Raw genomic sequence first — 26977 nt, forward strand, 5'->3', positions numbered from 1 at the left:
CCGGCGTATGCTCAAGGGACGATTAGGGCTTGCAAAAACAAACCAATTAAAAAAATTATGGCTTTTTTTTTCTGAAAATTGTAACGGCTGAAAACGATCGTATTTAAAGGTCGTGTAAAATTCAATAATTCAATTATATTTCAAACTTCTTGGCATGGTCTGATAGTTAGCTCTATAAGCTTTATTGCGATATACGGGCTTAGGTATCTACAGCCTAAACCGGACGCACTACATCGCTTGGACACCTTAAAGCGGTATGCTTGTGCTGTCTATTGAGATCGCAAAGTGTGATAACGTTTAGTTTTATTTTTCCCTTCTTCTATTAATCGGTAGATAAAGCTAGGTCTTAATTATCGCTTGCTGATAAACAATATGACAAAAATGATTGAATAAAATAGTAGTAATAGAAGTGAGGTAAACTTTTAAAGCCGAAAAAACTCACAAGCCAAACTGGAGAGGAACGGACTGAAAATTAAGTATCCGGCTGCAACAGTCATCTAACTGTAGTTATCAAAAATCTTACAACAGTAGTGATTGTAGAGGTAAATATCTTGTAATTCGAAAATATACAATTATAGAAAATCCGTTCTTCATCGCTCAAATTACATTGCTTAAATTCAACAACTAATCATTGTTTATGATCGACTACTATTTATTGTTAAAAGCTTTGACTGCGATGGACAAAGATCATTGACATGTTGGCACCTACGTCATTAACAGGATTCAACCTGTTACTGAAATTATTTCTACGATGACGGCCTCAGTTTCATTTCAGTGAATTTAAGTGAACGAGAATTTCTGAAGGTGTCCCACCCGTTTACTGAACTACTCTGTTTATCTCCCAGGTATGGTCCGTTTAGATTGGACTCTTGGCAATTCTTGTACCACCAGGCGCCTGTACGCAACACAGCACAGTTGTTACTCCATCTGTCATTATCTCTGTCTTTTGTAGTAAATGCCATGTTATTATGAAATGCTAAAGCATCTCCAGCTGTACCTGAATATGAACCCACTTCAAGTCGATACTGCGCCTGCTCATCACCAATGTTAAACTTGCCATATTTGGCGTACACTTTAACGCCTTTCCAGTCCTCCAGTTCCACGCGTAGAGAGTTCGGTTTAGAGGCGGTCAGTCGGTGTATCTTGTCGTTTCCTAACCAGAACTCAGTAGTCAGCTGACCAAAGCCTGCTTTGTAGTCGTTCCATCCCCGATAGAAGTCTACCGAGCCATCTTGTCTTCTCTGAAAGACGGTCCAGCCTCCACCGTCAGTGCGCATGTCACAGTAGACAGTAAAGTGTCCTCTACCGTCCGGGTTGACAGAGTACAATCCACTTTGAGTATGGCCTGATTTTAGCAGATCGGAACAATCTGATAAAAGAGAAGTGCATGTTTTAAATTGGCTTTTTAATTTAACTATAGGCATTATAAGAATTAAGTTTACTTGGTAGCTGACATTATATGGCGAGAAACTTGGGGTTTCAAGTCTTGACGGCTGGTGTAGAAAACAAAAAAAAAACAACAACTGTGTGACGGTGTGGGTCTCGCATTACTCTCCGGTTTCCTCTCTAGCAGAAGAGAGTTAAGGTGGCTTCCTTTAGTTTTACGACTAGTAATCTACGCACGCTCTCGAAAATGTTAGTGTTTTTAATTTCGATATTGTATATCGTGCCTACAAAAGGCAAAACTTATAATGAATTTGCTTGGTTCCGTCAGCGAAATTGCGATAATTTGGCAGACTGTTAATCTAACCAGTTTTTACTTAATAGAAAGGGCATAAATTTGCAAAGGTCGAAAAATCTGCCAGTGCAAATTAAACCCTCGTTTTAGGAGTTGAAAATTCATCTCCTGCCGGATTCGATGTACTATGAAGTTTTGAAAGATTTCACAGATTAAAATTCATAAAACCTGCTTACAAATAAAGCCAATATAAAAGGTGAAAACGTGTTCGTCCTGACATTTTTGATTTAAGACTCTGGACAACGATATTAACAGAGATGATTATAAACTCTATTTCATTATTGCTTATCACATTTAATAAGTTTGAGAGAAGTAAGTCTGGGAGTAATTTTGGGAGTAAAAACGAATGTAAAACTAGTTTTCAAATTATAACACTAGCGTGCGAAATGCGATAAGTGATTACCAAGAGATTATCAAGGTAAGAGAGTGAACCTCCCATATAGGTCTTCTAACTAGGGTAATCCCTTTGAAGTTATTTTTAGACATGGTACCCAATTCTTCCGAGGATGCTACTCGCGCGTTGCGTGGACAACCGAAGCGACTTTCTCGAAACTACCTGAGAGGAAATGGCGGGAACGCCATTTTATATGTTTTGATTTCGTTTCAGTAGCAGATCGAGATGTTTTCTGCACTCTTAGCCGTCTTTTTGTGCGGCTGGGCTTTCGTTTGTTTTGTGCTCGTTTGGCTGTTCAGTATTTGGCTGTTTATTCGGTCGCAGGCTGTTTAATTATGCAAACTTTAACGGCAACGGTAACTAATACAATGGTTGTGTAAGCGTGCGTTATAATTCTTTGTTCATTTCTTTATCGTTGTTTACAAAAGGTCACAAAACAACAGCGTGAAATAGCCACATTCTGCATATCCGAGAGAACGTGAACTACACGACGGTCAATTCTTAAAATTTCTTTTTCGAATTTTGACGCTGTCTTACATATTCTGTTTGGGATATTTCTGACAGCATAGACAAACTGAATGAATCTAAATACTCGCGAGATTCGTGGGTTGAATATTAAGTCGTTTTTTAATCGATGTTGCCTTTGGCGTTGTTGCCGTTGCTGCTTAAACTGCTTTTGCTACTTGGACAGCGAGCGTCCTCCTGCACTTTCAACTATCTGTTTGTTCGCTTGCCAAGTTGTGTTTGCTTTGTACTCGTTTGTCTACTCATTTCTCTGCCGTTCATTCAGTTGTTATTGTTTGTGCAGGGGACATCCGTCTCTTATTTAAACTCCTATTAAAGTTTCGAAGTGTACTGATTAAAACATACCGAGAGCCGAAGCTCCTTTGCTTGCAATCAAAATATCAAAGAATACATCCCCACAGCGTTGGAGGTTTTTCTTTGCTTTGAAACGAAACGAAACGAAACGAAACGAAAACAGATCCTCCACGAAAAAATTCACGCAACACGCGAGTAATATCCGCGGAAGAACTGGGTAGAATGTCTAAAAATAAACGTGAAGAGGAATTATCTTAGAGGGTCTATATGGGGGATTCACTCTCTTAACATGATAATCTCTTGGTGATTACCCTATGGAGCCATCTTAACCTTCGGACTCATACCCCTACCGTGGTACAGGGGAAGGGGGGGAGGGGGTGGACGCAACCCCCTCTGGGTTTTCGTTCTGTTAAAACAGAGCGAAATAAATTTACATTGATTAGACAGCCCTGAGCTTGCTCAACAAGGTGATACTATTTTTGTTGGTTATGACGTCATATGGCGTCATTTGAACTCCCATTTTGGATTTTACTATTTTTTTAAAAAGTCAAGAAATAACGGAAATTAACACAAATACAAGCCACTGTGCTTCTGAAATATACAAATTCATGAATTTCTGCTATTTCATGAAGAAAACTGGAAAAGAGAAAAAAGAAAACTAAATAAACTGCAAAGCCCTGAACGAAGATGCTGCTGGATTGAACGTTGAATCTCACAGGAGATCTAATCAGCCAAACTTGAAAAGTAAAACGATGAGAAGTCGAAGACTACTGCAAGGCTGATACAACGTGGTATATTTAAAATAATATTTTTAAGTTCGCCAGACCAGCCTTCTTCAGGTTTAGATGTTACTAAATTATATACATATATATATAAATGAAATTACAATATTATATAGTGGTGGCTGACGTAAAACATATTTCGAAACCAAAAGGAGTGGCGGAAATGACGAACGAAACAAACTAGATAAAGTAAGGATAAAACGGATCTACGTAGGATACAAGTTTTACCATTCATCACGTCAATTATCTCAAAAAAAAATGTTGAGTTTTGGCCAGACCTACATGAAATTTGATGGTTAGTTGACAACCTCAAAAATGATGGACATGCAAGTGACATATCAAAATTTCAGCAGAGAATGAAGAAAAAACCACTGAAAGTTTCAGCCCCTTAGAGTAAATCGTCTTCAGCAAAAATTAAAAAAAAAAAAATTATGGGGAGAAGGGGAGGGGGGGGGGGGGGGGTGGCATCCATCCCTGCCCCCTTGTACGTTCGAGGGTTAAAAGAGTTTGATTCTAGAAATTTTATTTAGTGTTGATGGTCAGATTTTTGCCTCTATTCATTTTCAAACCCAGTGAGCCTTTAATCACAATGAGGACCAGTCAAGAGAATTTATGACTTAGAATTGTCCTTCCGCTTAAACTTTTGTTTCATATACAGTGTTTAAAAAATGTTTTATGCCTGTCAGTGTATTTAACATTGTCTTAGATTCAGACACTTATCAGTCCCTTGATCCTTTTCCGTTGCACTCTCAGGTATAATCGCTACTTTGTTCTCCATCGTTGTCAGTTATGTCCTGTTGATAGCAAGTGGCAAAGGGACGGTGCAGATTGCTTGTTACAAAAATGCACTGAGTTAATAATTTTAATAGATATATCACTCTTTGCGGCAAATCCAAAAAATGCTTTTATAGCTTACCGATACCAACCAGCTCAACTTCAACAGAACTTATTGCTTCGATGGGAAACACTCCTGCACTTGTAGCCACACAAACATAGATCCCAGCATCCTCTTCTCTCAAATCTCTTATCGTTAGTGCCTTTTCTGTTCTATCACTCCTCCCCACAGGCAGTGCTCCTTCTTGTCTTTTCCAGCTGATGACTGGTCGTGGATCACCAGTAGCGCTGCAGTTTAACGTCAAAGTATTTCCAGTAAAAACAGAAACCTTTCCAGGTGGCTTAACGGTAAACACAGGAAGGGAAACAACAACTAGCAGAGTTTTCTTTTCAACATTTCCTAAAAGGTTGACCGCTGAACAGAAGTACCAATCAGAGTCACTTTTACGGACATCGGAAATTTGTAAGACACTGTTGTTATAGTGCGCCCTCCCCTGGGGTAACTGACCTGAAGACTTCCTCCAGGTGACTACTGGCGCCGGGTATCCGATCACGTGACAAGTTGGAAGAGTGACATTACTTCCTTCTGTGACGTACGTAGGTCCCGGATGAAGAGAGACGCGAGGATGAACTACAACCAAGTAAATATAGTAGAATTTATAAATTGATAATCGTTTCCAATGGAATAAAAAAAAAATCAACTTCATAATTTGCAATAGTTTAAACTGCATTTAAATGGAACAATACTAGAGGCTACCTACATCTAGGAGTTCATTCATGACATTAAATAAAAAGTCTTCCTGCAAAAGTTCTTAATTAGTAATAGCGGAGCTCCTGCGCGCCGAAGGCATCTAAAGAATTTTGGTTGTCACATGACTGTCCGTACGTAGGTACGTAGGTCTGTCCGTCCGTACGTCAATACCTTGAAAACTAAGAGAGTAGCACCATTACCATAGCTACAACTTTGATTTTGGGCGTCAACGCTATTGTTAATTGTCAGCAGTCACAACAAGCTATTCGCTGACCAGTATCACGTGACTATATCCCGGGTTCAGGTTTAGAGCTCATCGAGGTTGTGTGTAAACTTATTGAACTTTTCATTGCAGTGTTTAAATTTCCACACTCCCTCACCATTTAATACTACTTTTCGTAGTCACAGAATCAATGCATTACATTGTAAAAACTTATTTCAGAATTTAAAATAACCAGAAACTCACCATTTACTGTTAATCGCACCACTTCCTGTGAATTCCCCAAGATGTTTGTTGCTGAACACTGATACACGCCTGAGTCACTTCCGGTCACCTTCTTTAACTCCAGCGTTCCACCTGAAACCGCTGACTGAGTGATTTGTGACTGACTATTCAGTTTACTCCACGTTAGTGCAGACTCAGGATTACCGCTTGCTGAACACTGAAACAAGGCTGTTCCACCTTCGTTCACTGTCAACGTCACAGGAGAAACAACAACAGCAGGGGATGATATCGATTTACCGGGTTCGCCTTTAGTCCCCGGCATGCCTGCGGGTCCTATTTCTCCTTTCTCGCCTTTGTTTCCAGTCTCTCCCTGTAGTCCTACAGGCCCCATAATACCTTGCTTGCCGCGCTTTCCTGGCGATCCCATAATACCTTGATTTCCCTTGTTTCCAGTCCTTCCTCTCTCTCCTCTTCGTCCCCGGGCTCCGTTGTGTCCTCTAGGTCCAGGTGGACCGGGAGGGCCTGACGAACATGTGACACCCTTTGACTGACAGAGATGTACACTTCCCTCTGATAAAAGTTTGTTGATTTTGAGAATCGTTTCTGCTTTGCGTTGAACTTCTGTTGAATTCTTAGTTGAGTCAACTTGTCGGCTGTGTCTGTTGAGTTTAGAGGACTGAATTTCTGGAAAGAAAGGGTAAGTGCACTTTAAAGAAAAGTCTTGTGCTAACCAAACCTTCACGTCAATTCACAGCGCTGTAAAAATCTTAATTCGCGGTTATTGTAAATTTTCTTAGTTTTAAAATTGAGGAGCATTTAGTGTCTGTTCTGCCATCATTGCGTGAGCAGCGAGCGTTTAGTTGTCTTTAGTAACCTCAGGAGATCATCGCTACAACGGAAATGTTGTCATTTGGGCATCAGTGAACAACATATCCTTTGTTTATTTCCTGATGCGGAGACTATCAAAAACAGACTGGAAGCTTGATCAAACCGAATAAGATAAGAAACTAGTTTATTACCGTGTTATTCACAGCTGGACAAAACTTCCTCTGTAATGTATTTTCTTATGAATTTGTAAACATAGGATTAAAGAAATCTTGACCTGGTAACTCTCTGCTTTCCTTGCGTCGTCACATCATAACTTAACAGAGCAAACAATAACACGTTCATTTGTTCTTTGTTTTAACTGTTGCTCTCTTCTAACAGCATTTTCTTTTTGAGGGGGGGGGGGGGAGGGGGCAAAAAATGATTCTGATGATTGTATTTCATGAATGCAGCACAGCTTTTAAACTCTAGGTTGGAGAAGACACACTTACCAGGAGCATTCTTAATTATTTTCATGTCTGCGTCGTTTGATGGCGACTTGACCTCGGCAACGCTTTCAAGAGCGTTTATTCTTTTGTTGTGCTCGTGTAGTTCCAGCTCAACTCGTAAAAAGCCGGCGCAGTAAAACACAATGGAGATAGCAGTAATAATAGAAGCAAAGGAAGGCATACTTTGTTTTTGGATAGCCATGATTTCGGCGATATCAATCCGTAATTCCACAACGGTATTGGAATACAAACTGCTTCAGCTGATTACGTGATATTGGGATCACGAGTTTGGGTAACTTGCCAAATGGTCTGCTAACGATGTCATGCGAGACAAAGTTGGGATGGATGTAATGTCAGCAATTTTGACCAAACACGTGCAAAAGTAAAGCCTCGCGGGGGAAACACCGAAATGGAGGTGAATTTCGCTGGGAAATGCTTTTTTTTCGGATTCTGTCAGTTGATCACAGACTTATACTGTTTGGCTTCAGCTTTCGAGTCTAGGCTTAAAGTGGTACTATGAGGAAAATAGCAGCATCTTTCCTATCTAAGCCATTTTTAAACATAAACAAGCACTCTGCGTGAGAAGAAAAATGCTGTTTACTATTTTCAACTCTCTCTTTTCGTTCAGAATATATGCAAATTTTTAAAATATGCAAATTGGCCAAGTGATGACGTCAACACCAATTTTGATCAAAAAAGACGAAAAAAGATGTCTCAGCCAATTTGTATCAGAAATGTTTGATTCTTAGCAGTAAGATTCTACTAAATGTGCTCCACAATACGAGCTTAACAGTTTTGTCACCATGGCAACAAACTGGGTTCCAGACCTCCTCAATGTTAAATGTTTTTCTGCCCAATATGCATGATCCAGCAAGCATATAAATATGTTAGCTTGATTTTGTGGCCTCGTTTAACGTTTTTCGAGCTGAAAATCACTAACATACCACATTGATATTATCTCCCAGAGATTTCCCCATTGGCATGTAGCCATCGCTGCGGCTTTCTGTTCACGTCCGTACGTGGATGACATTTTAAAGCAAAACACTCAAGTTTCAAAAATAAAGGCACGACTCACATGTTGTAACCGTAAAGCAGAAAATTAATCAATAAAAATATAAACAAAACGTTTTTCTTGTGTTTGTTGCAACGAAGTAAAAAAAGGCTAGCGGCGTCTTGAATCGGCGACGGGCCGGGACCGAAAAAAGCGCGCGAAAAAATCTTGGCTGACCGGAAGTGCAATTGCACTTGGGTAGCAACCGTGTAGCTTAGCAACGAGATACTTTAATGGACCCTTAAAATGTTAATACTTCGAAATTGGTCTATTCACATTTTTTGAATTTGTTCAATTCTTCGACTGTTGTTTGATTCCTGTGCTATCGTCTGATCGACATATTTTTTCGAGCGTTCGTTTTTTCATATGCGTGTGTATTTAGAGACAAAGGAGCGGGATATTTTTTTCCCCGTGGAATGGTTGGTGTAGCCAAATGCCCCGTACAAAAATAGCCTGCCCTTCCCTGTTGAATAAAATTGGCCTTACTAACCTCGTTTCGGAGTAAAAATTCTTTTGAATTACCAACTTCAATTCACAATGAGGTTAGTAAGGCTAATTTGAATACTTGCAAAAGAATTTATAATTGGCCGCCATTTATGAAAGTGGTCTATAATTTCAAATTGATGTTTGATTTTGTGGAGCTGCTAATTCCTTACAGAAGCAAGCTAGGTGCATATTTATCTTACAGAAACGTTGCTGATCTCTACATCTACATTATGGGGATCTTGCAAGGGGAGGCATGCTCCCATCACTACAAGACATTAAATTAAAAAAAATAATAATAAAAAGCAGGGTGGGGTGCGGGGTAAAAAACCTTAAAAAGATATAATAATTATATATAATAATTTCTTGCACTATAAGGACGACGGAGAAGAATGGCAGTAGAAGCCGTGTTGTTGCTTAAGATTTGAGCAATTTACGAGGTGAGTCGAACGCTGAAGCCTCGTGCTGTTGCCAACCTTTCTCTTATGTAATACACGTTTGGATATATTGTCCATAAATCAATCAAATTTCTACTAAACAAAGCGTAAACGTTAGAAAGCAACACCAGGTATTGCTGCGCGAACTTTATTTCATTATTGCAAGATTATTTCCGGCAGAAAGTGTCAGTTCTAAATTATAAATTCCTTGCAAACTCTTAGAATTTAAAAAATGTAATTGATATATGCAAATATTATGCTACATGAACAGCTTTCAGAACCGCAGGCTTTCCTGAAAGTAATTAGTTCAAATCAGTGATGAAAGAAAACTGTGACACCCCTGACAAAAAGGTTATCTCCTGCCAATATTCAGGAGATCGGTTAGCAACAATAGCTATAGGTTATACCTCCCTACTCTACCGCTTCAAGCTAGTAAAATCTAATGTTGAGCTTCGGTCTGGTAATTCACCTGGGCTTGTTAGCATGTAGTAGCAGGCACAGTTTTCCCCTCCCGCACCCCTAGAGGGAAAAATAAAATCAAACAACACAATCAAGGCTACGAATTTATTTTAAGTAAAGCGAAAACGTAACATAGCTCAAATTGTGATTTTGAATTCTTCTTCGTTTCTGTTTACCAGCGAAGCCTGACCCAACGGCCTTTGTTTTTTTGTTTTTTTTGTTTTTTTTGTTTGTTTTGTTTTTTGTTTTTTTGTTTTTTCATTAACTATGCTTGCGTGACCTTGCGTGGCTTTGAGTACTATAACTTTTTTTCTTGTCTCACGTAAAGCTTTACTCAGTCAGTGGACGGGGGACGATATTGTTAAGATTTGTTTTCGCTTCTAATTATTCGATCGGGAGTGGGAAAGGGGTCCTGTTTTGCGCTTGATCGTGGCGTGTTTAGTTATATTGGTCGTGTAATGCCCAGGGTTAAGGTAAATCGCCACACACGTCCGCTAAATAAACCCCGCAGTATAAAGAGGAGAAAAAAATTCTCAGGGTAAATCGTTTCTTTCCGGATTATGTGAGTAAATCAGAGGCTTACATTGGTCGGCTTCACTTTGCAAGAATTTGGGTGCAAAGGAGGACAATAAGGTACATGTTTCAAGTGATTTTGCAAACTATCTTCAAAGTTTTTAATTTGCGCGTGCCAACTTGCCTCTTTCGTCAATTTATTCCGAAATATCTAAAAGCGCACAGTACAGCTCAATCGTCAGCGGCGCGGAGGTAGGAAAAATGAAAGATAAATCAATGAAATTGATTTGAGACGAAATGGGCTCAAAAGTCGAGTAATAAGGTCAAAAATTATTTACTAAAAATCTACTTTAGTATGGTAACATTTTGAATACTATTTGAAACATCTCACTTTAATTAATTTCTTCAAGCGACCCCGCGATTTGACTGTAAAGCATCCTGGAGAAAGTTGAAGTCAAACTTTGAAAAAAGGCTCAGAAAAACTGTGTTGTTTAATTGTTTTGAAGTGACGTGAAACGTCGTTTGAATTGAAATATTGATAACTTCAAAATCAAATTTCTCTCGCGGGGTCAGCCTTGATAAGTTCTTCTAAACTTTATTCAAAATGTTACCAAGTTTCTTTGGTAACTTAATTGTTACACTATTACTCAAATGTTCACCGTTGAAATCATCTTAATTAAATTTTATCAATCCATTCATTTCTTCAACTATTGTGTGATCTCTGTGCTGTCGTCAGATCAACATGTGCAGCCAAACAAAAATGGAGCGAGATTTTTTTTTTTCCTCACAAGGTGGTCGGTGTAGCCAAACAACCCGTACAAAAATAGAATGTCCTACCCTGCTGAATATATTTTTACCTTGGTACCCAGTGCCGGCCACGCTTGTGTGGCGCATAATGTTTTCACGCGGTAATTTCAAATTGATATTTGATTTTGTGGAGCTGTTGACTCCATTAAGAAAGAACGCATGTGCATTTTGATTTTACCGGAACGTCGCTGATCTCTTGCACTGTAAGGATAACGAAGAGGAATGGCAGTAGAAGCCGTGTTGGTGCTTAAGATTAAAGAAATTTTCGAGTTGAGCCTCGTGCTGTTGCCAACCTTCCTTAAATATAATACGTTATGATATATTGTCAAGCGCTTAAACTTCTAACGTTAGAACGCAACACCAGATATTTGCAAACTTTATTCGTTAATGCGAGGGTATCATTTTTGGCAGTAAAAGTCATGATTAGTTCTAAATTGTAAATTCCATACAAACTCTTGCAATTTCAAATTGTCATTAATAATGGTAATTGAACTGAGTGGAGTGCAATTTGGTCTGAAATCATACGCGTTATTATATTGCAAAATCGAACTCGCCCTGCGCGCTCGCTCGATTTGAAATCACAAGTATGATTTCAGACCAAAATTGCACGACACGAAGTTCAATTGCCACTTTACTAGGTCCATTTTGAAATCGCACAATTTTATTGCCTTACATTTTAGATTTTTGGTGTATTGTTCCAGTAGCCGGTTTGTTAAAAAAAAAAAAGCGGAACCGGAAACGCCTTTACCTCTCATTTAGTATGCAAAACGATGTCATGTGACGAAAATTCATTCGAGCATGACAAAGAAACAAGCAGTTTTGAAGTCAGAACGAAAATAGCCTACTTCTGGTATAAAAGTTCAATCGTCGTCGCCTGAATCAATGATGGAAGGCCTTCCTTTCTTCTGTGGTTGAGGCTGAGACTTTTCATTGTCCTTGGAGATGGTATTTGAGTGTGCATCCTGCGTAATTCTGCGATGAATTTCTTTTGAGTTGTGAAACTCCCTCGAGTGCACGATGCGCAGTGGATAGTGATAGTGTTCTTTTTAATAAATATCGTTTAATGGCATGATTTTAAAGGATTCCAGCTCGTCATCATCTCCGTTTCTTTTTGTGACCTCGGCGTAGGACTCAATACTCAGGACCTTGTCAAGTTCTCGCGGCGCCGTTGGTTTCAAGATATATTCAAGATGGTGGGACTGGCACCGACTTCGTAAGACGTTCGTTCATTCACTGTTTTGTGCAGTGGGGCGTATTTTGACTATGTTCATTCACAGCGACAGAGTTGAGCTCTTTTGTTGCTTCGTTTGAAACTACCGGAAACCTGGAAACATCTACCCTCTTGAGATGGCTCTGAATTTGTTGTTGTGTGGTTTTCGTTTGTTTATGACGGTTTTACTGGACTCGGTATCATACGGATTTTGAGCAGTTGTTGAAGAAAAATCGCCAAAATATTCCCAAAATGGACTCTGAAAGGTAGAAACTTCCATTAAAGTAGGTCTTCAGCCTGAAGGAGCTCATAATTGTCATTCAGAAACTGTAATTAATTAAAGTCGTCAATTTTTTTTGAAAAAAACAACAATAACAACAAAGTTTTGGCAATAGTAGTTGCAAAATTCTACACAAATAGCTTATTGCCTTTCATTTTCCTGAAATTTTATTAATTACTTTAAACTAATCTTGAAATCTGATTGGTTATTTTGTTTTACTGTCCCATTCTCATTGGCTGAGAAAAAGATGCGATTTAGAGCGAAAAAAAGTGCGATTCGTGAGTAAATCGCACCACTGAGAGCTTATCAGATTGCAAGGATAACCAGTGATTTCAAAATGGATTAATAAATATGCAAATATTATGCTTGAAGTTGGCTTTTACCGCACGCTTTCTGGAAAGTGATTAGTTCAAATCAGTGATGAAAGAAAACATTCACACGTGGTGAATGGTCTCACTGTTAATATCCTCTGATTTAGTTTTGTTTTTTGAAAATGTACAAATATGAAAAATCCGTGTAACCTCGGAGAAATTACGTTGTGTTAATTGACAGTCAACTAACCATTCTTTTTTTTTTTTAAGATCGACTACATACTATTGTTAAAAGCCGCGATTGCGATGGGCGAAGATCATTGACATATTGACACCTGCGTCACTAACAGGATTAAATCTGTTAATGATATTCTTTCTACGATGACGGCCTCAGTTTCATTTCAGTGACTTTGAGTGAAAGAGAACCTCTGAAGTGGTGCCACCTGACTCCTCGGCTATCACGTTTATCTCCCAGGTATTGTCCGTTTAGATTGGAGTGGTGGCAACCGTAGTACCACCAGGCGCCTGTATAGCTTACAGCACAATTGGCACTAGATCTGTCATTATCTCTGTCTTTTGTACTAAACGCCATGTTATTATGCCTTGCTAACGAATCTCCCGCTGTACCTGAATAGGAACCCACTTCAAGTCGATACTGCGCCTGCTCATCACCAATGTTAAACTTGCCATATTTTGCGTACACTTTAACTCCGTTCAAGTCCTCCAGCTCCACTCGCAGAGAGCTCGGTCTAGAGCCGTCAGTCGATGGATCTTGTCGTTTCCCAACCAGAACTCAACAGCCAGCTGGCCAAAGCCTGCTTTGTAGTCGTTCCATCCCCGATAGAAGTCTACCGAGCCATCTTGTCTTCTTTGAAAGACGGTCCAGCCTCCACCGTCAGTGCGCATGTCACAGTAGACAGTAAAATGTCCTCTACCGTCTGGGTTGACAGAGTACAATCCACTTTGAGTATGGCCTGATTTATGCAGATCAGAACAATCTGATAAAAGAAATTCACATGCTTTAAATTGCCTTTTCAATTTAAGTATAGACGCCATGAGAATTAAGTTAACTACATAGTATGGCTTGTATCATGCCTGGGTTTGCACGCCGGTTTTCGTGCTTTACATTATATTCATGCGAAGTTTTCTCGTTTCTGGCGTGGGTCTAAAGAATAAGACCCAATATTCGCGTTTCGCCAAAAATGTACCATCTCTCTGCACACGTTTATAGAATGAGTAGTATATAATATGGCTTGTATCATGCCTGGGTTTGCACGCCCGTTTTTGTGTATCATATTCATGCGAAGTTTTCCATTAGTTTTAGTTCCGGTAAGCGTTTCAACTTTAGATTTCCACTTCCGGTAAGATTTGCGACTAGATTTCTGCTAAATCGAGTCGTCAGTGCTTGTAGACGACACAAGTCGATGCAGGTATGTTGGACATGGATGACAAAAACTGCGTGACTGTATGGGTCTCGTATTACCCTCTCGTGTTTCTCTCTAGCTGAAGGGATTTACGGTGGCTTCATTTAGTTTTAGCACCGGGCGCACCCTGACAATTCTGAGGACGAAAGTTCTGTAAATCTACGCACGCTGAAAGGAAAACGTCAGCGTTTTTAAACTGGCAGTGAGTAAATCACAAATAATTTGTTCGTGTTTGGGCATTTTTTTTTTTTAATCAGGACTATAAACAATGATTTTAACAGAGATGATTGGGAAACACTATTTTATTGGTACTTACCACATTTGATAAGTTTGGGAGAACTGGCTGTAAAAACGAGTGCAAATCTATGCTAAGCCTCAAAATACTATTCTAGCGCGTTTGACTCTAGTATTTTTGGTCAGATTTTTGCCCCTGTTTATTTATACTCCGGTTAACTTTTACAGTCCTGGGCCAAGTTGTTCAAAAGCCGGTCAACGCTAACCCAGGATTAAAAGGTAACCCAAGTACTCTTTTTTTTTTTTTTTGTTCTTTTTTTTTGGTAAAAAAAATGTTGGTCACTGCCTGTGTTTCGTGTAGTTTGAGATAAGTTAAATTTAAAATTGAAGAACAAATAATATAAGCAGAAAACTTCACCGAAAACTTACAAAATTTAAATCAAAATTTTCGCTAATCCTGAGTTAGCTCGTGATCGGGCTTTAAGCAACTTAGCCCAGGTTTAGCGTTAACCGGCTTCCGAGCAACACAGTCCTGTTTTCAACAAGTTAACCTGACAGGACCCCTTGATGCAATCGAAAACCTGCCCTTGGTCAGCAGTCAACTTCAAAGAAAACGTGACCTGGAAAAGCTCTAAACTTGAGCCCGCGATATGGTCACGTGATACTGGTCAGAGAATACCTTGTTTTGACAGGTGTCAATTGACCATAACATGGATGTCCAATATCTAAGAAGGACGCTTTAAATTAAGGGTGCATGTCTCTGTCAACCTGTTAGGCGGAGTATGGTCGCCATCTCACGAGACTCCGTCGTCGTCATCGCCGTTGACCGTACGTGCCCACGAGCAATACCGCTAGCCGTGATAACCACGAGAAAATCAGTTTAACAAATTAAAATCAGTTTTTCATGCGTCTGTCTTGTTATTGATCATGAATTTCGTCATAACATTGTCAAACTATAGCTGTGGATAGCCGAGTGGATCTGCAGAATACTTTGATAATGTTATAATGAAATTCATTGTCAACAACAGGACAGACGCACGAAAAACTGATGTAAATTTGTTTATTACGAATTGTCAGCTCTCGTCCTTGACGCATCGAATAAATTATAAAATCATGTGTCTGTCTGCTTATTGACAGTGAAAATTAGTCAATGAACGCGCGAGAATTTCTGCCGTCATCGTAAAATCATGGGTTTTCTTTTCTTTCCTATTCTGCTATGGGGCTCCGCAAAAATTATCTTCCGCCATAGCTTTTGTTTCCCGATACGAACTGGTTCAACATCAGCAGAACTCATGACCTAAACCTCACAGTCTCTGTAGTTATTCCCCAGAGTCTCGTACTGAGGTCTATTGTTTTAGGCTGAATTTTAATATATCGAAATTGGTCTATTCATTCTTGCCAATTTCCTTTGTACGCATAAGTAATCATTCCACAAATCACTTACCCCTCGGTTTTTTAACTTCAACATAACTTATTGCTTCGCTATCAAACACTCCTGCACTTTTAGCCACACAAATATAGATCCCAGCATCCTCTTCTTTTAAATCTCTTATGATAAGTGCATCATTTGTCCTGTGACTCCTTCCCACGGGCAGTGCTGCTCCTTGTCTTTTCCAGCTGATGACTGGTCGTGGATCACCAGTAGCGCTGCAGTTTAACGTCAAAGTGTCGCCAGTAGTAGCAAATACCTTTTCAGGTGGCTTAACGGTAAACACAGGAAGGGAAATCACAACTAGTTGAGTTTTCTTTTCAACATTTCCTAAAAGGTTGACCGCTGAACAGAAGTACCAGTCAGAGTCACTTTTACGGACATCGGAAAGTTGTAAGACACTGTTGTTATAGTGTGCCCTCCCCTGGGGTAACTGACCAATCGACTTCCTCCAGGTCACCACTGGTGCTGGGTATCCAATTACCTGACAGTTTGGTAGAGTGACGTCACTTCCTACGGTGACGAACTTAGGTCCCAACTGAAGAGAAACTTGAGGATGAACTGCAACCAAGTAAATATCATTAAGCCTAGTTTAATTTAGATTTCTTGATTTTCTTTTCTTTTCTTCAGGGGAAACATCTGAAATTAAGGGACTGTAGGGTTAACTTTCAGCCGAGAATCGGCAGATATTTTTAACTGGTAGCTGAGTAACGTTTAGATAACCGTCAGCTGAGATGATTGGCTTTTCCGCCTGGAAAGAAGTGTATCAGGTTGGTACCGTATATGGCTATAATGTAGTTAATGTTATCTGGAGTTTATTTTCTCGCAGAGAACAAGGAATTTTTGACACGTGATTATCATTATATGCCAAAAATTTTTGACTATTTGTTTTAGTGAATGGTCTTGAATATACAAAGGGGAGAAGACGGGGGAGGGTGGGGGCACAAAAAGCCTACTTAGAATCACGGACAAACGAACAAATCAACGGGCCCAGGTAGCTTTAGGTTTTCGGAAAGTGTTAAAAAGTGTTCGTTAAGCTTCCAAGCAGTTCGAAGTCACTCATAAGTTCTGAGAAATAATCGGATACTACTTGACCCTGATCGGCTAATGAGATGGACATCTTTGCTAAGATAATGAATACAACAAAAGCAGGTGAGAGATGAATCTTAACTGAAATTTGCCGAGATCAACTGATAGATGAAAAAATTAAAACCTCGAGTTTTAATTGACAGCCGAAAAGTTGCTTAAATTTTAATGGATATAGCAAATTGCAAATTCATGGCTATAGCACCAGAACGGCCAATGATTATCGCGTGCATCATTACCAGACTAATCTAAAAAATTCTCAATTCTTTACCAAGGTCCAAAGATCCGTAATTCCTTCCCTGTTACAATCACTTCGTTGTCAAGTTTTCCCAATTTTAAGAAAAAACTGCTAGAGTTTTTAGTGAAATAATAACTGAACTGGCAAAGCCGCACACTGTTGCACTATTTATGTAACCGTATTGTCACGTACGAGGTGGCCTGAACTAAAAGCCTGATGGTTTCTAGAGGTCATCTCGCCTCACATTAAAATATTTATAATTATTATATCTATCAGTTAATACGCGCGCTGTGATTGGTCAATTTAGCGGGCCGTATTCTACTGTACGGCCCGCTAAAATTTAAAGTTGTTGTTGTTGCCAAAATGTTTCGTGATTTATCGCCAAGTGTTCTTAACATTTTTAGCAAGTAAGAGTTTAAAACTTTCTTTTACTTCTAAAATTGTGTATTGAAACCTGGTAAAGATTAAATCACTTAACAATGATGTCAAATTGAGCCGTTTTGCTTTCGAGGTGCGTCAGAAATTTGAAGCCGTTCCGCGTGAATAGAAATCGTTCCCGAGCCCGTCAGACACACAGTAGAGATGTAATAAATATCTTACTAACCTCGTTTTCTCGGTCCGTACTGTAAGTTAAGGATCCTGGTTTTCCCCATCGATTTATGGCCCAAGCGCGAAGCGCGAAACTCGGTCTGTAACTTACAGTACGGGCCTCGAACTCGGTTAGTAAGAGGTATATACTGTACATTAAGTAAAAAGGCAAATTAGACAGAATGAATGAATGAATGATAACTGAGAGTGCAGCACCACCATGCATTCCCCAAAAATACAACCTAGGGAGCATGGCAGGACGCTACTCGGCTAGAAAGAAACATTATCCTTCGAACCCTTGTCATGATTGCTGCCTTTTACGGTAACTTTTTCAGTTCACCATACTATAAAATGGCAAAAATAGACCTAAATGGTAATTGTAGTTTTAGAGGAGCTTAAACCTGTAGCTTTCTCCAAGGAAACGCCCACCCTACATTAGCGTTAATTTAACTGGCGAAGTGTATAGAAACAGAGCGGGTGTTTCTGTTTTTCAAACTGAAAAGCGAACTTTTCGTACTCCAAAATGACAAATTTGATCTATAAAAACTGCATTGTGTAAAGCTTATTTTAGTATAATAATCAGACACTCACCATTTACTGCAAGTCGCACCACTTCCTTAGAATTCCCCAGGATGTTTGTTGCTGAACACTGATATACGCCTGAGTCACTTCCGGTCACCTTCTTCAACTCCAGCTTTCCTCCTGAAACCGCTGACCGAGTGATTTGTCACTGATTGTTTAGTTTACTCCACGCTACTGCAGGCTCAGGATTACCGCTGGCTGAACACTGAAACGAGTCTGTTCCACCTTCGTTCACTGTCAACGTCACAGGAGAAACAAGAACAGCAGGAGATGATATCGCAGTTTACGCCTTTACGAGTATTACTCCGCGGCAGCTGGGCTTCGTGTTTGAAATTGCACCGGAAGTTACATGTCTATCACGTAACCAATAAGAAAGGCGGGCTTACAGACTCTCTTGTTTTACGACCAATTAGAAAAAAGTCCAGATTCTGGACTACGGGCAGACGACTTGTGAAGTCATTGTATCAGAAGGTAGAGATGCAGTGGCCTCATGGTTAGTGCGCTCGTATCCATGTGATATCTACATATCTCAATCCCACCATCTTTCTACATGGGGCAGCACTTCACTTCCAATATGGAAACTCTAGTCTTTTTCTTATAGGAAAGGAAAAATTGATTGTCTGTTCGGTCACCATCATCGGCAAGCGTTTAGTCTACTAACTGCACGAGATAACTGAGACAGAAATACTTGATTTCGTGTTCAATCGAGATTAAAAATAGTATTTGGAGCATCCGCAGAAGACATATCCTTTGTTAATTTCCCATGATGCAAGGACTGCCAAAAAAAAAATGGACTCCATCTTTAGCTCTAAGTTTGATCAAACTGTGAAAGAGAAGGGACTCACTGTGTCAAGCTTAGCTGAAGAAAAAATTGTTTGAAGGATTGTTTTCATGTAAAAATAATTGTGGTGAGTTGAACAAAACTTGGCCTGCTAACCTTCGGGTTTCTTTTCGTCTGCAAAGCACAGAACAAGCAAGAACACGTTCATTTGTTATTTGTTTTAAATCATAGCAGTTTTCGCGGTTAATTTATTTCGACCAAGCTTTGATTCTGATGATTGTATTCTTTGATTGTACCACAGCTTGTAAACTTTAGGTTACATAATACACACTTACCAGGAGCATTCTTGCTTATCATGTCTGCGTTGTTTGGCGGCGACTTGGCCTCCGCAACGCTTTCAAGAGCGTTTATTCTTTTCCTCTGCTCGTGTAGTTCCAGCTCAACTCTTAAAAAGCCGGCGCAGTAAAGCACAATGGAAAGAACAGAAATAACAGAAGCAAAGGAAGGCATACTTTGTTTTTGAACAGCCATGATTTCGGCGATATCAATCCGCAATTCCAGAACGTTAGTGAAATAGAAACTATTTCAGCTGGTTACGTGATACTGGGATCACGAGTTTGGGTAACTTGCCAAATGGGTGTAATCTGAACAATTGTAACAGGCATAGATAGGTTCGCAGGACACACATTATTGAAATACTGGTCACACACGTTTAAAAGTAAAGCTCCGCGGGGTAAAAAAACAGGAGGAAAATTTCGCTGGGAAAATTTTTTTTTCGGATTCTTTCAGTTGATCACAGACTTACACTGGCTTCTGGTTTCGAGAGTCTGGGTTTTAAGAAAGTCAATAAGGTACGCGTTTCAAGCGATTTTGCAAACTAAATTTAATTTATAGCTTTTTGTGCCAACGTTTGCCACCCTTGTCAATTCGTTCTAAAAGATCTTAAAGCCCAAATCTCCTCTCGCAGAGAACAGATTTAATCGCAGGAAGGAAAGGAGGCCAAACAAAAAGTATCGATTTAATGGTGAATTTCGACTGATTTATTATGTCTCATTCCTCTAAACCTAGGAGTCACGTTAAAATGTTTATACTTCGAAATTGGTCGATTCACATTTTTTGAATTTATTCAATTTTTCGACTGTTGTTTAATTCCTGTGGTATCGTCTTATCAACATATTTTTTCGAGCGTTTGTTTTTCATATATGCACTTGTGTATTTAGAGACAAAGCAGCGGGATATTTTTTTTCAATGTGGGATGGTTGGTATAGCCCAGGTATAGCCAAATCCCCCGTACAAAAATAGCGTTCCCTTCCCTGTTGAATGTCTTTTTACCCTGGTATCCAGTGCCGGCAGTGCTTTTGGTCCACAATGTGTAATGGCGAAAATTTCAAATTGATATTTGATTTTGTGGAGCTGCTAATTCCTTACAGAAGCAAGATAGGTGCATATTTATTTTACAGAAAACTTGCTGATCTCTTACACAACAAGGACGACGAAGAAAAATGGCAGTAGAAGCCGTGCGACACTTAAAAAAAAAACGGTAAAATTTAGAGTTATTTAAATCAGATAAGTCTCAAAGAAGCGCTATTGTTTTCGCTATTGTTTAGTTAAACAAAGAACTGTATGCATAATAAATGTATGGGGTTATACGGAAATCTTGCCAGCGTCAGTTCTAAATTATCAATTTCAACCAAAATGTCATTGCTGTGCAAATATTATGCTGCATGAACGGCTTTTACCGGAGGCTTTCCGGAGAGTGATTAGTTCAAATTAGTGATGACAGAAAACTGTGACACCTTTGATTCACATTCTTAAATAAACTTACTCTTAAAAATCCTCTAGAGAGTAAACATTTTTTAAAAAACTGTTTAATAAACATCTAAAAGAATTCAAATTATTCTCGCACTTTGATTTGTTGTTACTTAGGATCTCTTAGAGGACAGAGACATATACTATGTCATTGACGACGGGTTATGTATTTAATAAAATGCCATTTCCTATTTGTAAAAAGGATCGCTATTTCAATCAAGTAAACATCGTATAGTCGAAGTTTCTAGCTAATCATATGATTTAAAGCGTCAATAATAGTAGAGGGAACTTCTATTTTTAAAGGTAAAATTACAGCAATTCTTTTACCTCATTTAAGTTGATTAATCAACCTCTCATTGCGATCGAATATTTTTCTTTTTTTCAGGAAACTAATCCTGAACTTTACAATACGTTACATTACGTTACTTAATGACTTACAATACCCTGTAATTACTTACTTACAGAAAAAACTCACAACAAATTACTAAGAGACACGCCTTAACTGGTGAGAAAGAATTTCCACTTCTGTTGAAATTCCCTCTCATTCGATGTCGCAGCGATACTTTTTCTGACTCGATTTTACCCTACACTAATGAGATGACATGACTGAAAACGAACATAGTATTATTTAGCGCGTTGATATAAAGAAAAAAATTGCCTAGCATTATCAGGTGGTTGAGGGTCAACAGGTGCTTGCCGGGTCGAGTAATTCCAAATAATACCTCTGCCTCGAAGAGAAGTAACCTCACTTTACTTACGATAGAATACCAACCGTTTGGAACTTATCCCAAAAAAAGACGTTTGCGGGCAGCTAATAAACAAATGACGTATGTTTTGACTATCAGAGGGGAAAAAAGGGCAGGAAGGGGGGGCAAATTTTTTTCATTTTGTATAATATACTGTTCCTGGCTAAAATGTTGTGTATAATTTTGTGTTGAAATATTGCCAATTTAACTTCTTCTGTGGCTTTGAACGGCAGAAGATATATTTTATTTAGCTTCTCTTTTTCGATACCGTATGAAAAAAGTTTTTTTTTTTTTTTTCTGAAGTGGGACGGAGATTTTCAAGGGTTAACAGCTTGTCGTATAACATCTTGCACGTTATAGTACAGATTGGCGGCGGGGGTGTAGTAGAGTCGTGAAGGAGCTTCTTCCAACGTTGAGGGATCGCGGATATAAGGCCGTGATATTCGGTAAAAAGTTGCAATTTAGCGTGTATCGAATATATATTAGAGGCTGCAGTGAGGTACAACAGCTAACCATAAAACTATATAACAAAAAATAGATTAGAAAACTAATCATTGATTTTGATGGATGAATAATTAAAAGCTATTATGAGTGTAGATCAGTGACCTATAGATATTACCGTCACTAACAGATTCAACCTGTTACTGGTATCCTTTTTAGGATGACGGCCTCAGTTTCATTTCAGTGAATTTGAGTGACAGATTATGTCTAAAGTGGTACCACCTAACTCCTCGGTAATCGCGTTTGTTTCCCAGGTATTGTCCGTTTAGATTGGAGTAGTGACACCAGTTGTACCACCAGGCTCCTGTGTGCTCCACAGCGCAGTTGATTCTGTCCTTATCATTATCTCTGTCTTTCGTACTAAACGCCATGTTATTATGATATGCTAACGAATCTCCCGCTGTACCTGAATATGAACCCACTTCAAGTCGATACTGCGCCCGCCCATCACCAATGTTGAACTTGCCATATTTGGCATATGCTTTAACTCCGTTCCAGTCTTCCAGCTCCACTCGTAGAGAGCTCGGTCTAGAAGCCGTCAGTCGGTGGATCTTTTCGTTTCCTAACCAAAACTCCGCAGTCAGCTGACCAAAGCCTGCTTTGTAGTCGTTCCATCCCCGATAGAAGTCTACCGAGCCATCTTGTCTTCTCTGAAAGACGGTCCAGCCTCCACCGTCAGTGCGCATGTCACAGTAGACAGTAAAGTGTCCTCTGCCGTCTGGGTTAACGGAGTACAATCCACTTTGAGTATGGCCTGATTTTAGCAGATCAGAACAATCTGACGAAAAAAAAAAGCACATACTGTTGATTGGGTTTTCAATAGAGGATCTGTGGACATGCAGCACAGTAATTTATCACTTACCTCTCTCTTCTCTAACTTCAACATAACTTACTGCCTCGATGTGAAACACTCCTGCACCTGTAGCCGAGCAGATATAAATGCCAGAATCGTCTTCTCTCAAATCTCCTATAGTGAGCACCTTGTTTGTCTGGTGACTCCTCGCCACGGGCAGTGCTTCTCCTTGTCTTTTCCAGCTGATGACTGGTCGTGGATCACCAGTAGCGCTGCAGTTTAACGTCAAAGTGTCGCCAGTAGCAGCAAACACCTTTCCAGGTGGCTTAACGGTAAACACAGGAAGTGAACCCACAACTAAGAGAGTTTTCCTTTCAACATTTCCTAAAATGTTGACCGCTGAACAGAAGTATGCGTCAGAGTCACTTTTATGGACATCGGAAATTTGTAAGACACTGTTGTTATAGTGCGCCCTCCCCTGGGGTAACTGACCAGACGATTTCCTCCAGGTCACCACTGGTGCTGGGTATCCAGTCACGTGGCATACCGGAAAAGTGACGTCGCTTCCTTCTGTGACGTACAAAGTTCCAGGATGAAGAGAGACGCGAGGTTGAACTGCAACCAAGTAATCATAATTCAGCCTTGTTTGATTTCGACTTCTGGGTTTTAAGCTTTTCTTTTTCTTATTGATATGTTTTTTGATTCAAACTAAAATACAACAGAGTTTTTGACACTGCTCAAGTAGAAAATTTTCTCCTTGAAACGCTTGTTTTGATCATTGGCCTACACAGTAACTGTTTCAGTACACCGTACCATAAAATGGCGTCAACAGGCTCCAGCGTGGAACTGTAAAAGCGACGCGAATGTTTGTCGAAGTTTTAGGGAACATGAATAGTAGCTGTTTCCAAAGAAAAACAGCAAAGAGAGTTTTGTGTTTTTTAGACGAAAAACTACTCCTCGTGCTCACAGAATCACAAACCTGACTGGCTGTTAATTAACAAATCGACGTCGGTTTTTTATTCGTCTGTCCTCTTATTGATGATAAATTGCGTCATAACATTGCCAAAGTGGCTGTGGAACTGCTCCGCAGTAAACTCTTACAATGTTGTGACGCAATTTTTCATCAATAAGAGGACAGATGTTTAAAAAACGGACGTCAATTTGTTTTATACGATAACAAAACCCCAAAATGGTCAAATGTTGGGAAAAAATGAGGGGAAAAGACGCCGTAAACTTGCCATAAAAAAGGGCAAGTGAATTTCATTCAAAATGACGCGAAAATTGGCAATAGCTTTTCTTGCCTTTTGATTGGCTACTCAAAAAAGTCAATAAAATCTCATTGGTTAAAAAGTTGACAGTTTGATGGCTGAAAGTTAATTTCGCATAAATTAAAATTTTATCGTCTGTACTCTTATTGATGATAAAAATGAGCAAGTCAGCGCGCTAGAAATTAGGCAGATATTGTAAAAAAACATCATTGTGTGACAAAGAAATTACCAGAAACCCACCATTTACTGCTAATCGCACCACTTCCCGTGAATTCCCCAGGATGTTTGTTGCTGAACACTGATACACGCCTGAGTCACTTCCGGTTACCTTCTTTAACTCAAGCTTTCCTCCTGAAACCGCTGACTCAGTGATTTGTGACTGACTGTTCAGTTTACTCCATTTTACTGAAGGCTCAGGATTGCCACTGGCTGAACACTGAAACGAGGCTGTTCCACCTTCGTTCACTGTCAACGTCACAGGAGAAACAAGAACAGCAGGAGATGATATCGATTCACCGGGTTCGCCTTTAGTCCCCGGCATGCCAGCGGGTCCTATGTCTCCTTTCTCCCCTTTGTTTCCAGTCTCTCCCTGTAGTCCTACAGGTCCGATAATGCCTTGCTTGCCGCTCTTTCCTGGCAATCCCACAATGCCCTGATCTCCCTTGTTCCCAGTCCTTCCTTTCTGTCCTCTTGGTCCAGGTGGACCGGAAGGGCCTGGGGAACCTGACGAGCACATGACACCCTTTGACTGATAGAGATGCACTCCCGCCTCTGATAAAAGTTTGTTGATTTTGAGAATCGTTTCCGCTCTGCGTCTAGCCTCTGTCGAGTTTTTAACTGATAGAAAGTGACGGCTGTGTCGGTGGGGTTTAGAAAATTGAACTTCTGCGAAAAAAGGAAAATATATCTGAAAAACTGACTTCTACTTACAAAGCCCTTACAGCGCTGTGAAATGTAAAATCTTAATCCTCTTAGTTTAAAGATAAGAAGCATTTAAAGGAGTCCGTGCTGACATCTTTGTCGAGGGCGAGCATAACCGCACGAGACGATTGAGACGGAAATACTTAACTGATTTATTCTTTCGAGATTCATCCACAGAAATTCGAGAATCAGTTGACAAGATGTCCTTTGTTCATTTTTTGACGTGAAAGTTATCAGAAACCGACACAAAGCTTGATCGAAATGAAAAAGACAAGGAGCTTGTTCCCCGTCATTGTTTTAGTCATAGTTGAAGAGAACTTTTCTGAATCACTGTCCGTGGAGGATGGATAAAGCTCGACCTGCTATATATAACCTCCTGTTTTCTTTGTGAACGGAACAAGCTAGAACACGCTCTTTTGTTATTTGCTTTGACTCTTAGCATTTTTCACAGTGTATTCAATCGGATCAAGCTTTGTTTCTGATTATTCTAACACAAATTCTAAACCTTTGCTTAGATAACATTCACTTACCAGGAGTATTCTTGGTTATCTTCATGTCTGCGTTTTTTGACAGGGACTTGGCCTCCGCAACGCTTTCAAGAGCGTTTATTCTTTTCTTCTGCTCGTGTAGTTCCAGTTCAACTCTTAAAAAGCCGGCGCAGTAAAACACAATGGAGAGAATAGAAATAATAGAAGCAAAGGAAGGCATACTTTGCTTTTGAACAGCCATGATTTCAGAGATGTTCAGCAATCCGGGCTTCTACAACGTAGTGGAAACAAGTAAGAGCTGCCTCCGTCCCTCACTTGGTACCGAGATCTCGAGTGTAGGTAACTTGCCAGATGGTAAGGAATTCCCCGCTATTCAAGTCATGTGAGATAAAGCGGGGGCGTCTGAGAGACCGCATAGGCACGTACGCACGTGCGTCCCTCTGGAAATCTAAAAAAGCACATGTTTATATCTTTATTGGCGAAAAGCGTCGTTAACAAAAAATCGTCTGATTTGACGGCGTTGTTATCATTACGTTGCTGCGATTTTACTATATGTGAAATACGTATATCACAAACACTATTCAGTTCAAGACTGAAGTTCAAAACCTAAGCTAACGACTGCTTGCTAAGCTAGCATCAGTCATCACTACGATGATAACAAAGTTCAAAAAAAAAACAAACAAACAAAAACAAAGATAGATCGGAATCTACTAATCGCAAAACAGACTTGACCTTTTAAACCCCTTACAATACTTTTTTTTCTTGAATTTTTTTTTCCTGAGAGGCATGAAGAGATTGAAACCTCTTCTTCGCAGCACCGTATAAGCGAAGAGAGGTTGTCCTCCTAGCAATTCTTCACATACATGAGTGTATAGACTGCAAAACAGTCGTATTCTTTGCGAACGCGAGCGACGGTCAATATTCGAACGAAAGGTCTGGAGCGAGTGTAAAAACGGCAAGGGAGAATGGGGAGAGACGTCAATTCTCAGACTTCTTAGACAGGCATGCCGCGAAACTCGCCGAGGGATTCGCGCCTTCGGCGCTCAAATCCATTTCTCTTCGGGGGGGACTCCATAAAAAAAGATGCACGCTACGCCCCTGAAAGTTCTATTTTCTTTTTCGTATTTGTCTTTTGTCGGTTTTAAAAGCAACTCGGAAAAAAGTAGGTTCCCGAGGCATACATGTATAAAATGTTTCCCAGCCGCATGTAGCAGACATGCAGTGCTTTAAAGTCTAAGCTACTTAGTTCTTATCGTGGGAGGTTGGGGTCGGGTCACGCAACTGATGAGTTAATAGGCATGATACTAGCAAATGCACAGTAAGATCTTTTGATTGCTAAAAAACCCTGACGATTTGAGTAGGAACAAATCAGAGGTATAGTAGCCAGAAAAGATCTATATTATCAGTTTTAAGTTTTGGGATAGTTTGCAGGAGAGAAGTTTGCGTTAATGGAGACAGAATA

At 39.7% G+C, this 26977-nt stretch overlaps 2 protein-coding genes and 1 pseudogene across 4 annotated transcripts; all 3 read right to left on the bottom strand.

Moving 5' to 3' along the window:
• Positions 1 to 286: 286 nt before the first annotated feature.
• On the bottom strand, positions 287 to 19684 carry LOC110058608 (uncharacterized). Of its 2 annotated transcripts, none has more exons than XM_089285940.1 (4): positions 19325 to 19684; positions 5785 to 6447; positions 4650 to 5198; positions 287 to 1369 (listed from the first exon to the last, which is right to left on the bottom strand). In XM_089285940.1, exons 1-4 carry the CDS (start codon positions 19518 to 19520, stop codon positions 747 to 749), a joined length of 2031 nt encoding a protein of 676 aa, XP_089142066.1. In that variant the 5' UTR covers positions 19521 to 19684; the 3' UTR covers positions 287 to 746. The 2 variants fall into 2 exon arrangements, with proteins under 2 accessions (XP_089142066.1, XP_089142065.1); XM_089285939.1 differs by lacking the exon at positions 19325 to 19684 and adding an exon at positions 7080 to 7398.
• LOC110058609 (uncharacterized) lies at positions 12880 to 18353 on the bottom strand (annotated as a pseudogene). Its single transcript, XR_016206261.1, has 3 exons — positions 18218 to 18353; positions 15730 to 16275; positions 12880 to 13625 (listed from the first exon to the last, which is right to left on the bottom strand). The product of XR_016206261.1 is annotated as an uncharacterized LOC110058609 (transcript).
• A 1265-nt stretch (positions 19685 to 20949) lies between the features above and the next one.
• Positions 20950 to 26510, bottom strand: LOC149115733 (uncharacterized). The gene is made up of 4 exons (XM_089285941.1): positions 25558 to 26510; positions 24347 to 24991; positions 22908 to 23453; positions 20950 to 22823 (listed from the first exon to the last, which is right to left on the bottom strand). The coding sequence occupies exons 1-4, from the start codon at positions 25754 to 25756 to the stop codon at positions 22201 to 22203; spliced, it is 2013 nt and encodes a 670-aa protein (XP_089142067.1). The 5' UTR covers positions 25757 to 26510; the 3' UTR covers positions 20950 to 22200.
• Between the last annotated feature and the right edge of the window lie 467 nt (positions 26511 to 26977).

The sequence above is a fragment of the Orbicella faveolata genome, unplaced genomic scaffold (genome assembly GCF_042242905.1).
Source record: "Orbicella faveolata isolate gen_17 unplaced genomic scaffold, um_ofav_v1 contig_13, whole genome shotgun sequence".
Lineage (NCBI taxonomy): Eukaryota > Metazoa > Cnidaria > Anthozoa > Scleractinia > Merulinidae > Orbicella > Orbicella faveolata.